This window comes from Phytophthora infestans, genomic scaffold, assembly GCF_000142945.1.
Source record: "Phytophthora infestans T30-4 supercont1.1 genomic scaffold, whole genome shotgun sequence".
Classification (NCBI taxonomy): Eukaryota; Oomycota; class Peronosporomycetes; order Peronosporales; family Peronosporaceae; genus Phytophthora; species Phytophthora infestans.
This window is the reverse complement of record NW_003303758.1, coordinates 2,268,573-2,281,169: the sequence shown is the minus strand read 5'-3', so window position 1 is coordinate 2,281,169 and position 12,597 is coordinate 2,268,573. Positions and strand designations below refer to the sequence as shown.

Below are 12,597 nucleotides of genomic sequence, written 5' to 3'. Positions count from 1 at the left end.
TTGGCAATATAGATCGGTGGTAACATTGGAATAGTTGCGATTTAGACTGTCCAGTGGTGCCTCGACTGCTATAAGCTGTCAGCTGCACTACCACGCTTACGACGCCTTCGCTGGAAATACTATTCTTCCACGTGAGAAAGCTACTAGAAATAGATAAGATAATAGAACCAATCAGATTGCGGGAAGCCTCATTTGCTTAAATTATCTATTTTAAAGCGAATTACTGAAATCGAGTGAATATTAAATATAAAAAACCGAGCTCAATAAATTTTATTGAGTTCGGTTTTTTATTTATAGATACATGTATTTTAATAATAACATTAAAATAATAAAAGTATGTAAGCTGGACTGGATAGAAAAGCCAAGGAATTAGAGCATAACATCCTGTTGTTACCTGTTGCAAGCGTGGTTACCACGACATGCTGCCGTATAATTACTAATCTCGGACAAGTACATGCTGATCAGAACTTCACAGCTCTCAAATCTATTTGCCAGATCTCAGTAAATTGCTCCCTTTTTTAGCGGCTCTTCTTCTCTTAGGCCTATTCGCTCAACGCAATGAGGGTCATGAGCCCAATGCCAGCACACATAGCGCCAGCCTCTTTCAGTGACTGGGCTAGAGAACAGTCTTCCAGTAGCTCCGGCATGACGCTGGTACATGCAATGTAGATAAAGCCACCTGCCGTGAACGGTGAGATCCACACGGAGCTCGAGTCGCCGGCGCCTTCCATGAGCAGACCGATGATCGTGCCAATCATGGCTCCAATGGCAGTCAACAGTTGCGTGATCATAGCTTCACGTCGAGTGAAACCAGACTGGATGAGGATAGCAAAGTCTCCGATCTCATGAGGCAATTCGTGCAGCAACATTGCCACCGTTGTGGTCCAGCCCGTACCGCGCAGGAAAGTGGCACCGATAGCTAAGCCGTCGGTAAAGTTATGCGAGAAATCCGCAGCCAAGTTGAGGAAACCAGCAGCTGCAATGGGCTTCTTACCCGGTTCCTTGAGTACCATCGGTTCCTCTTCAGGCATGCCCGCTTCGTCTTTGTCCTCCTTGAAAACAGTTCGCTTCCTCGCTATAGTAGTCTTGCTCGATGCCGGTGATGCCCCGCCATTCTGCACGGGCGGCGAAGGATGGGCATGTCCATGAGAATGTCCATGGCCACTCCCAGTCTGCGCCCGAACAAACTTTTCCAACATGAAGAAGGTCAAAATTCCGGCTAGGGTCCACAGCCACACGTCGAGATCCGTCATGGAGTGCGAGTGCCCCTCATGATCGTGGTCGTGGTTGTGGCCTTCATGATCATGGGAATGCCCCCCACCCTCGGCAAGCGAATGCGGCAGTAGATGCAACAACGCGTCGCCCAATAGTCCGCCAGCCGCGAAGCTTAAGAAGACACGAAGCAAAGGCTGCTGCTTCTCCTGGTTGCCGATACCCAGCGGAACCACGAGTAGTACCAGCACGGGCGCTGCGCCTACTAGAGCAGTGGCGAACAGCGCTTGTCCCCATACACTAAGTGAAAATCTACCTGCCAAGGTCGTCTTTTCGTGGTCATGTTTGTGGTCAAGGTGCTGTTCGTGTACGTTAAGAAGGTGGCTCTCATGGACCTCATGGCCCCGAACGGTGGGCGTCGCGGGCATAGCGACATCTTCGGCGGTCGAGAGGAGCGCGACGCTCAGCACAGCCAGCACCAGCAGACGGAGTCGCGCTTGATCCATCGTCCGTTGGCTCCGTGCGATTGTGACGGCCTTCTTGTTTCTTCCGTTCACGTCAGGAGAAGGAGCGCAGGACGCAACACCGGCTTGGAGAGATGAAATGGGCCCAGATTCTTCAGAGAACACGGCTCGCACTTTATAATTTAAAGTTTGAAAGGCCCAATATTAAAGCTACAGCTTTGCGCGTGCGTGCGGAAAACCGCTCCGAGCGCTCTCTGTATTAAACGCCCAATATACTCAACTGAAGGTATTTGCAGTAGCAAATCCACAACCGCTCCGACGATCACGATTATTCACTACAGCTTGGCATGGATCGAATAATGAAAGTGAGTTCTCCATTCAGTCTAAATATTGGTTCAAAATCTTTAATTGGTTTCCAAAGAGTCGGATTATTGGTTCAATCAAACCCATCCTTTTTAAACCAATAGAAAGGGGCTGAGATTTTCGCGTATCGAGGAGTATCAGTGTTCTAAACAGGGGTTAAGGGTATTTGACAAACTAGTAATCTAGAGTAATAATATTACTAATGCTTTTTGAGTATTAGTGCTACTAATACCGTATAGTGTGGTATTCACTATTAGTATTAGTATTACTCAGGTGAGGCGATACTATAGTACTCTGAACAGGACTATTTTACCAGAAAGCCAGTGAACAAGCAACTGCCCCTCATTGAGCACTCATCGAACCTGTGACTGTCCTGCGTCGTTTGCCATTTCAGAAAAGAACTGGATACCGCCATTGCGATCGACCAGGATTCGACGGCTGAAGATGCCTTGTGCAGTTCATGGCTGTGTGGAAGGTCCTGAGCTCAAGACAGACCCTTGCACCGTATGCGGAAAGCCCACTCACCACCTGTGTGCAATCGGGGTATTTGAAGGAGACACGTCGTCGTTTATTGGAAGGTAATTTGCTCATTGTTGTGTCTTATTTCCACGTCTAACCCTCTTATCTGTTGATACGCAGATTCTGCAGTCAATCATGTGTAGAGAAGATTTACCCGACCGCTAAGGACTCTACACCAGCCGTGACGACCTCTTCGACGGTCCCCGCCGCTACATCTTCTTCTGCGTCGAGGAATATCTGGGCTGGATCCGACTCCGATTTCGTGCCGTCTCCTGAAGTCGCCGTGGCATCGGATACTGCGGTTGTGCGTCCAGTGAAGCGTCGGAAGGTTGCGGCGAAAGGGAAACAGGCCAAGGTGAAGGCCATTAAACCTCCTCTGGATGGTAACCTACGTAGTGTGCTGCCTCCTCCCCCGGCCTCTCCTGTTTCTGACTTAGGGGTCCCGCTTTCATTGACACACTCAAGGAAGGTTGGTACTACTGATTCTGTCTGGGACCTAATTCATGTATTGGATAAACCCTACAGAAAGCGAAATCCGTGGAAGCCTTTCACCCAAGTGTACCGCAACATTTGTCTGCTGTGCTGTGAGGAGATCAAGGCACGGAAGAATACCACGCCCTACAGCTAAGAGGATGCCTTACGCAGCACGAAGAATACGAGCAAAGCCAAGGAGCATATCAAGTCGAGACATGCGGGCCATCCTTTGGCGATTTTAGCAGAACAGACAACACCTCAAAAGGCGAAAGACGATGTCATGAGTGCGGAAGATGACACTCGAGTCGTTTTAGACTTGACTTGTGGTGGTGAGAAGGATGCTACTACTTCTGCGCCTATTACTACTGGTTCGTCTGCGGGGAATAAGTCTTTGGCGAAACGTTTCTTCAAGGCGGATGAGAAGACGCTACACGTGCTGATTTCGAAGTGGCTAATTACGCAAGGAATTCCTTTTCCGGCATGCAGGTCAGGCCCCTTCGAGGAGATGATGCGTGCGGCAACAGGCAATCCAACATTCCCTATGCTCAGTCGTGACAGGCACGACCGTTTGCTTCAAGGACAGTTCCAACTATTTTGCGATCTTGTCGGAGACCTCCTCACTTCTGAATTCGAAAAGGCGTGTCATCTTCAGTACCTGAATCTGATACATGACATCTGGACTAGCTGTGGAAAAGACAGTATCGTTGGTGCGTCCGTGGCATTTATTGATACATCGTGGAGATTTCGGCTCATCGCAATGCTAGCTACTGTCAAGAACGACGGACACAACGCTCCGCTTGTGGCTAAAGTGATCGAAAGTGGTTTTAAGGCGAAGTACGACATCGACATCCGTGCAATGACTCGCTTCACCATGTCCGACACGACGCCCTCAGCGCGCAATGTAGCTGACCATATTGACAGCGAGCAAGAAGATTGCTCGATCCATCTGCTGAACCTGTGTATCGGATATGGGATCGGATTGAAGGACAACATACAAACCAACAGTGTGTGGAATGCTGCCTGCCATTCATGGGATAAAGTAGTTACGATAGTTACACCGGGTGGATCTCTGGAGAAGGGTGGTTAAGTCATTCAGAAACTACGCAATCTGAACAACCACTTTCGGTCGCCGAAGCAGCGCAACGCGTTGAAGAAAATTCAAGAAGCTCTCTCGTACCCTGAGCTAGACCCATGACCGACAAAGATGTTAGAGTCGCGTACACGTGCAAGCTGATAAGGCGGTCTGCGGTTAACCATGCGGCTTTTGAAGCTTATTTCCAGTCGACGAAGGAGTCTACTAGCGTGTGATCAGCTTTGTCTGCAGACGACTGGGTACTGGCAACCGAGATGGAAGCGGTAACGTACTTTATCGCCAACTTGGCATTGGCTGAGGTGCAAAGCGAGAATCTAGTATCTTCATACATGGTAGTATTCCGGAGACTTGCCGAGAAGAAGCTGAAATCGTTCAAGTTTGACACTATGGTTATTGAAGCCCCTCGAGCAAAGGATGGGAACGAGGCAAGTCATCGACGGGTAGTGAGAAAGCTTGACCAGTTCACAGAAGCTGGGAAAACGTGCCTGCGAAGGACTCTTCTACAACTGCAGTCACGGTTCCCAAAAGTGACGAGGGAGGCTATGGTGTGTATATTACTGGACCCTTGTACTAAGTCCAGCGCCAAGAAAATTGCTGCGGTTGGCAACGTCTCCCGCAAAGAGGAGAAAGCCACTTACAAAAATGGTCTGGAATTCTTTCGAGACGAGCACCGAAAAGTGTTTGCGCAGATGGCGAAGGTGGGCAAGATGCCATTATTGCAGACTTCATCGCAGAGCAGCCTACTCAGCCAGGACTTGAATTCCCCGCTCTCTTCTCCATCATCGACAGGCTGGGACGACGAAGACGAGCTCTTGCTCGGGGCACCTATTCGTACAAGTAAGACCAGGGAGGAGGTCAAGGAGTCGGAGTTAAATGCAAGATCGGACAGTATCATGAACGAGTGGCTCGAGATAAAGCCTGAGTGGCTCGAGATTGCACAGCGCCAAAACCCTGAGACCAAGAAGAAAGATCTGTCCTCTGCAATGACAACGGACAGTCGGACGGGTATGTGCTGGTCGCTGCTGGGGTTGTACCAACACGCAGACGTCCTGCAATGGTTTCGCGACGAAGGCGAGAGCCAATACCCTTCAATCGCGCTGCTTGCACGTATTCATCTCGGCAAGATCTCATCGTCGGCGTTTCAAGAGCGAGTGTTTTCTACGGGGGGAATAATTACGGGGCCGCTTCGTACCAGAACAGATAGCAGGCGATCGGAGAAGCAGCTACTACTGCGGCACAACAGGAACGAGATTGTGATGATGAAGCAAGACGCGCGCAAGTCGCGTGACTCTTCGAAAGCGGTAGAATAGTACTTTGACTATTAGTACTAATAGTACTAAAATTAATACCGTGATGAGATTATAATACTATTATTAGTATTACCGGGAAAAAATGGCCTAGCATTACCGGTAATAGTGCTACCGCCTTTTTGGCGGTACTATTAACCCCTGGTTCTAAAATACCCACCTTTTTGAGGAAGACCGTGGGTGTGATGGGTCCGCTCAGAGCATAAAAACGTATTTTAGGGGGACCAGAGTCTCAGTACAATACTTTAAAGGTGCATCAAACTCAAATTTAGCCTTTCTGGAGCTATTATCGATGCTGCGTTTCGATTCTTGCTGAAGTAAAGTCAATCAAACGTCAAGTTACTTTTACCCGCTGCTGCTGGCCGCTCCATGAGTGCGGCCACCATGGTCATCGATGCACCCTCCAGGCAGGCGTCTTTATCCCCCACACGCGCTGCACTGGCCAGCGCGTCGGAGAAAGCTGCGGCCAAACCAGGCCAGGTGATTGTCGGAGCGCTGCGCATTCGCGGTACGTACGAACTCACGCCGACGTGTCGAAAATAGCTAAATTGTTAACTTGCATTTTCAACAGTATTGCAGGCGATCGATTTGCCATCACCGAAAGCTGTTGAAAATGGCATCGTAGTGACGTCGTCATGGCTACCCTTTCCAGGACGCAGACCCTCGAACCACCCCACTTTACAGCATGAAGCTGTGCCAGACATGATCAGCGTGTTATTGCGGGTATCAAACTCGGGATTTTTCGCAACGGAATCTCGCGCTTGGGCCAGTGCGATTTGCTGGGATGAAGTGAGTAGAAAGATCGCTGAATAGCGATACCCAGCGCCTAAAAACGTGTGATATGGCAGGAATTTTACGTGGAACAAGTGAGCTCGACGGACGAGCTGGAGCTTTTCTGTGTAGACCGAATGAGAAATAAAACACACGCGCGTTTACCGCTTCAAGGCGAAATCAGTTCATGTGCAGGATTCATTGGAAAAGGTAAGGAAGTCAATGAAGATTCTGATAATAACTCGATAATTATATTATCGTAGCTAACGTAAAAATCGCTGCGATATTGCTGGTAGTAACTTTGCCACTAGCTCGGCTCCCAGAAGGACAGGAAGTAGAGCAGTGGTACCCTCTCGTACGGAAGGATTCTTCGTCCGCGTTGCGTACAGCTCTACGAGTTTCGTTGTGTTTTGTGCCGAATGGGGTACCAGCTTCTGCTTCCACAAGTCCTGAAAGAAGACGTGTGACGCCCACGTCAATGTTGCCGCCGTCTCCAGCAACGGAGATTTCCTCGGCATCACCAGTGTCGAAACAATTGCGAGTAGAGACGTCTGAAGCTGCAGCGATTCCGCTTGAGACTGGGATTATCGACTATGTAATCGTGGTGGGGACTGCGGCTAACGACGATATCTCAGCGACTTTGGACGAGGCACAGGTGCGTTTCCGGTATCCACTCACAGATCGACCGGATTTCCCTCTACCGACAAAAATTGAGTGGTTTTGCTTCCCTGGTGGACCGGAGATTGTCACTCAAGCTGATCGGCCACCGAGTAAATTATTTTCATTTGTACTGGTGGGTGGCGACGATGGTCTGTGCAGATGTTACGTCGTTTGTCTTGTGGTGTATCATCGCCACTCCAAAAGTAGAGGGGCCGAAGTGAACGAGTGGGATGCAACGTGTGTGGCGTTTTTGACGCGGCTTCCGCTGATTGAAGAGGTTACAACATGTCTGCTCGCTGTGGCTCACGCTTGGATCGCTGCAAATGGAGACAAGGAGAATAATATCACAGTGGATACTGACAAGACTCGACTCGCAAATACACGGAAGCAATTATGCAGTCTTTGTCACGAGATCACGCTACCCATTCGAGGAGTTTTTGGCGTCCAATTTGCAGTTCACAGCCTCAAAGTTCGCCTTATGGTGCCGTCCATGACGTCAATTTACACGATGAAAGAGGCTTTGCTAGCACGACCAGAACTTCGACGTACAGCCTCAGCCCAAGGAGCACAGCCATCTCCTACGAAAGCGAGAAGCTTCATCGCTATCCAGCAAGGTTTCCAGCCACTTGTGTATTCGCTCGAGCCGATTTTCCAGCTCTTTGACATCAAGACGATCATCTATCTCGTGGCACTAGTTCTCTGTGAGTATCGGATACTTATCCACTCCACACAGCAGTCTCTGTTGTGTCCTGTCGCTGAGGGGCTTTGTGCACTCATCTACCCATTCCGTTGGCAACATCCGTACGTGCCTATTTTACCTCGAGTGCTTTCCGAATATCTCCAGGCTCCGCTCCCGTATATCCTGGGAATTCACACGAGTTGGCTACAAAGTTTGCTGGAAAACGGGCGGCCGGAACATCTCGTGGTGGTTGACATCGATCGCGGGACCATCCAACTGCAGGAATCCGGCGGACCTGTGCTACCTCACAAGTTAACAACAGCTTTTCATCACCGGCTTAAGACTATCTTACACCCGTCCTTATTTGGAGAAATGGAGAGCAACACTGATGATGCCCTGAAGCAAGACGAAGAACGACGCGATATCGTTGAGTGGGGCCCAGACACAGGGAAGCAAGTGCGTATGGAGCTCGTGTGCTTCCTTTCTACTCTCGTGAGAGGCTACCGTGAATGTCTATTCTTTGTGAACCAGAAGCTGCCAGTGTTTAACAAACGCCGCTTTTTCGAGAGTGAATCTACAGACAGTGAAGTGGCGCCGTTGGTGACCAGGTTGTTCTGCACACAGGCCTTCCAGTCGTTTCTGGAGAGCCACAGCTCAGCTGAGCTAAGTGTTTTCCATTCCGTGTATCTAACGCTTTGTCGAGGGCCGAAGGATGCACAATGGTCCCAGTCAACTCGCACATTATCAGCGTCAAAGAGCCAGCATTCATTCCTGGATACAGGGCCAGCAAGAACGGATATACCGGTGCTGGTCGATGACAGTGGGAGTGATGATACAACTGAGCCTACACCAACAATGTTATCGTCGCTCCATGATGAACACGTTGGTACAGATGCACAGGAGACGTCGCAAACTCTGGGGAAGAAGATTGAGGCGCTGCTAGATGAGAAAAACGCAGTTCAGTGGGATCCGTTTGCACTGGAGACTGCGACTGAAGAAGCGCTTACAGCTGCCTCGTCTAAGGCGAGTGGGAAATTGAATCACGAGCTTCTTGCACGAAAGCTTGGAGTGGAGCCAAAACTGCTCAAGGTAAACGCACATTTACTGAAAAATGCGCACCAAGTGAACCAGTATCGTCTTCATATTGACAGCTCAGTGGCGGCTGCACTAGCCGGGTCGCCAGGTCCTGGCGGGCGTTTTCTATCGTCCGAAGATGAACGGATCGAACAGGTGCTACACAAATGCTTAACCGCGGTGTTCACATCTGACGACACGCTAACTGAGCAAGAGATGCGGGTACTGTTGCGTGATCTTAAGTTATATTATTGTTACTAATATCTGCTCTTTGTGTGATATTCAGGCATGCGAGCTATCTTTTAAAAGCTCACACGCAAGGGATTTATTTGTTCTGATCCTGATGCAACCAAGCAATCAGTACGTAGAGAGCGTGAATGGATCTCCCAAAGCAGGCGGAGCTAAGAGCTCTTCAGCATGGTACAACCCGAAGGGTTCTGGTAGCTACATTGGCGCAGCAGGGTTCCGGTTACTCGCACGATTGACGTCAGCATTAATGAACCAGTGTGCAGTCCATGAAGACTACTCGACAGCTCGCGGAATCCTTCAAGTCGCAACTCAGTACTATCACTACGTGGAGGACAAGCACAGCGGCATCGGATTCGGTAAGACGTTCTAACTACAAGGATAAAGGCTGTTTATTCTCACCAGCGTTTCGTGGTTTATTCGCTCTTTATAGCTAAGAAAGAGTATCTTGTGACGCCTCTGCGGTTGCTACCCATTTGTCGATCGCTGGATCTCTGGCAACACGCGTTTATCTGCGAGATCGATGCTGCGAACCAAGCAGACCCGACCGAATCGGACGAAGAAGGGCCCGAGACTGTAGGAGACGAACTCTTCTTTTCTGTGATTGGGAGTCTGATGTACGATATGCTCAACTTCGAGGTACCGCTCCAAAAAGTGCTGACGTTCGTGACAGTCATGTGCTCGACATATCAGAAGGAAAAGGAATTATTAGACACACTGAAGCAACTTGCAGAAAATGTGTACCGTGCTCTCGATATGTCCAAGGACATCAAGCCGTCTCCACCAAAGGATGCTGTGCAGCCCAGGATCCACGCAAAGACCATACACAAGTCGACACCTTCTGCTCCTGCCAAGCCGGAGCTTCCTCCCGAGTCTACTGCGTCTGCAGCACCAGTGGTGTTTGCTGAGAGTCCAGTGTTATCACGCGAGTATGATTTGAACACGGTCATTCGTCGCAAGATGTCGGTCCGGGAGATGCCTCAACTCAGTCAGGTGAAGACAGGGGGTCTGGCGGATGAGCGAAGGTTCAATGACAATCAACACGCAGCAGATTGGATGAGTAGGACTCCACCAACACGTCGAAGAAGAAGTAGTGCTATCTTCCCAAGTGCAGTGTTGGCAAGCTCCGGCTCACCGGTACTGTGTCTGGCTACCAACAACGATCGTGCAGCTTGTGGCATGGCTGATGCGCATGTGAACGTCGTCGACATCGATCCGTCCGAAGAGGAGAAAGGCATCCGACTTGACGGTCATATTGACGCTGTGGTGGCGATACAGATGCGTGGGAATGCCCTGATCTCAGGGTCTCGAGACCATACTCTACGTGCATGGGACCTGCGTGCAACACCCAAAAAGCGCAACATGTTTGCGTTTTTCTCCTTGTCCTCCACTAGTAGCAACACTATGAACTCTACGGAAGACAGTGAGGTGGATGGTGCGTCTGTATCGAAGCGGAGTATCGTGATGCGTGGACATTTGGATGCAATCACGTGTATGGAGCTGGGACATCAGCTTAGGAGCTGGTCGCTCTCTCGTAGCTTCTGGCTCGAGACGATGGCACAGTTCGGGATCTGAGAAACCACAAAAGAGAGCAGTGTCGCACTCTTAAGTGGCCACAAAGCTATTGGCAAGCCATCAGACAACGGCGGTGTAAGCTGTCTACGCTTGCTGGCAAGTGACGATGACCTAGCGCTGGGTTATCGTCGTCGCACAGTGCAGATTTGGGATCTCGCGGTGTGTAAGCTGAAGGTTAATGTGGAGGCTCATCAAGCTGGTGTACGAGACTTGCAGGTATCTGGTACTCGACTTGTGACGGCGGCGAATGATCGCGTTGTGAAGGTGTGGGATACGGCATTTCGTGGCACGGGAGGTACAGTGGAAGCCGTGCAGGAGCTGTGTGGACATGGTGGTCCTGCTCAATGTGTGAGTCTCGGAGGACCTGCAGATCCTACTATATGCACGGGTGCTGCTGATGGTCTGGTTCGAGTTTGGGACCTCCGATACGTGCAACGAGGCCCTCGATTAACTTTGCGTGGTCATACGGGCCCAGTGACGCGTCTGCAGCGTGACTTCACGAAACTTGTGTCAGCAGGAGAAGACGGATGGATTCGAGTGTGGGATATGCACTCGGGGTCGTGTCTGCGGGAGAAGAAGGTGCACTCGTCTGGGGTGACTTGCCTTGAAATGCGAGATTCACTTGTGTATTCTGGCTCATGGGATGGCTCGGTGCGAGTTTGGGATATTGAGAACGTCAATACTTCTGGTCAAGCAACGGGATAGATACATGTGTACATATTTTCTAGTTGGCCAAGTAATGATATGATTGGCTCACATGGATGGTCTACACGTACAACGATGTATTTTGACCTGGCCGATTGCAAGACATTAACGGCATTGAACAATTTGTTCATCCGGAATGATGAAGAGGATGCGTGTCATGACTGTCGATAGAGGCATATCAAAGCGCATCGATTTTGAGGACAACGAGACTACAACTTTCCGTGACTTGGCAAAGCAAATGCTGGAGTCACGCGAGACTTATTTGTATGGGGTGGATGAGCTGACGCTCTATCTGGCGAAGCGAGATGGCAAATGGCTGCGAAGTGACTCTTATGACGTTGATCTGTTCGTGTGGGGTGAGTTTCCTGACTCCATACGGGCACTATTAACCGAGGAGAACAAGGTGGATCTCAGAGACCTCGCGTGCAACTTTGACTTTCGTCGCGCGGATTGTTTCCCGCATGATGAAATCCATATGATCCTGGATCCTCCAGAGCGGGTCAAGCGCCTGTATCGCCAGCATCGACAGGAAACCCAACATTTTAATGAGAGACTGCGCCGTGCAGGTAAGTTTTAAAGGCAAGCGTCTTGTATTCGCATTTACTAACGAAAGCTCGTTGCTGCTACAGCTATCGCGCGTGCAGCGAGACGTGCTTGTGCTACTGAACGTTCCGGATCGGGACTCCTTTGCGGTATTGGTACGGCGCTGCTATCGCCATGGAAGTCGTTGGCTTCAATTTTTGCGAAGGTGGAGGGATCGCGGGTGGAAAAGTGAATTTTGTTAATCTGCGGGCATCACAAACCCACGTCCTCCTCGTTCAGGTGGCAGCCGGATGCTCTGGTGAAGCGTAAGCAAAAAAACATGAAAACCCAGATTAAACATTTTGCTCATTAATGTTTTGCAAAATGAGGTTTATCGATGCTTTCATCAGACATGTACAGAACAGTACTTTTATTGCAAGTACTACTTCAAAGTACATGTGGTATTTTAATACCGGTAATTGTTATAATGGTAAGTTGAATTTAGTACTCGAATTGAATCGGATTCAGTGAATCCGGTTCACTTCAAGTACTAAGACCGAGTGAATCATGCACTGGGTCTTGTTGACTTTTCCTTTTGCACAAGCGTTTCATGGGAGCCAGAATGGCGGACTTGGATCCTCGATTCGATTTTCGAGTCGGCGGCAAATTGCAGCTTGATGTAAACACTTCTGCGTGTTGAGGGCAGTTTCATTCTCAAAATCTCCAGCTTGGCATGGCATTGACTTTGAAGTACGCGATCGAAGGCTTTCCGGTCACCATCACAGCGAGGATCAAGGACACCAAGAATGCGTGCGACTTACGAGATTGCATCGTGAAGAAGATTGCCAGGAGGACAAAGCCTTTGTCCTTGTGGAGGCCTTTGCCCTCCTTTGTCCTCCTGGCAATCTCCTTGACGATGCAGTCTCGTAAGGA

The 12,597-nt window shown here is 49.7% G+C and overlaps 2 protein-coding genes across 2 annotated transcripts; one reads left to right on the top strand and one right to left on the bottom strand.

The window, feature by feature from the left end:
- Window positions 1-542: 542 nt before the first annotated feature.
- PITG_00422 (Zinc (Zn2)-Iron (Fe2) Permease (ZIP) Family) lies at window positions 543-1,718 on the bottom strand (the record flags this gene model as incomplete). The annotated part of the gene is made up of 2 exons (XM_002908979.1): window positions 543-1,541; window positions 1,623-1,718. 2 exons carry the CDS (start codon window positions 1,716-1,718, stop codon window positions 543-545), a joined length of 1,095 nt encoding a protein of 364 aa, XP_002909025.1.
- A 4,083-nt stretch (window positions 1,719-5,801) lies between these two features.
- Window positions 5,802-11,142, top strand: PITG_00421 (uncharacterized protein; the record flags this gene model as incomplete). The annotated part of the gene is made up of 8 exons (XM_002908978.1): window positions 5,802-5,940; window positions 6,004-6,221; window positions 6,281-6,413; window positions 6,500-8,352; window positions 8,443-8,838; window positions 8,903-9,221; window positions 9,296-10,385; window positions 10,455-11,142. 8 exons carry the CDS (start codon window positions 5,802-5,804, stop codon window positions 11,140-11,142), a joined length of 4,836 nt encoding a protein of 1,611 aa, XP_002909024.1.
- Window positions 11,143-12,597: the final 1,455 nt, after the last annotated feature.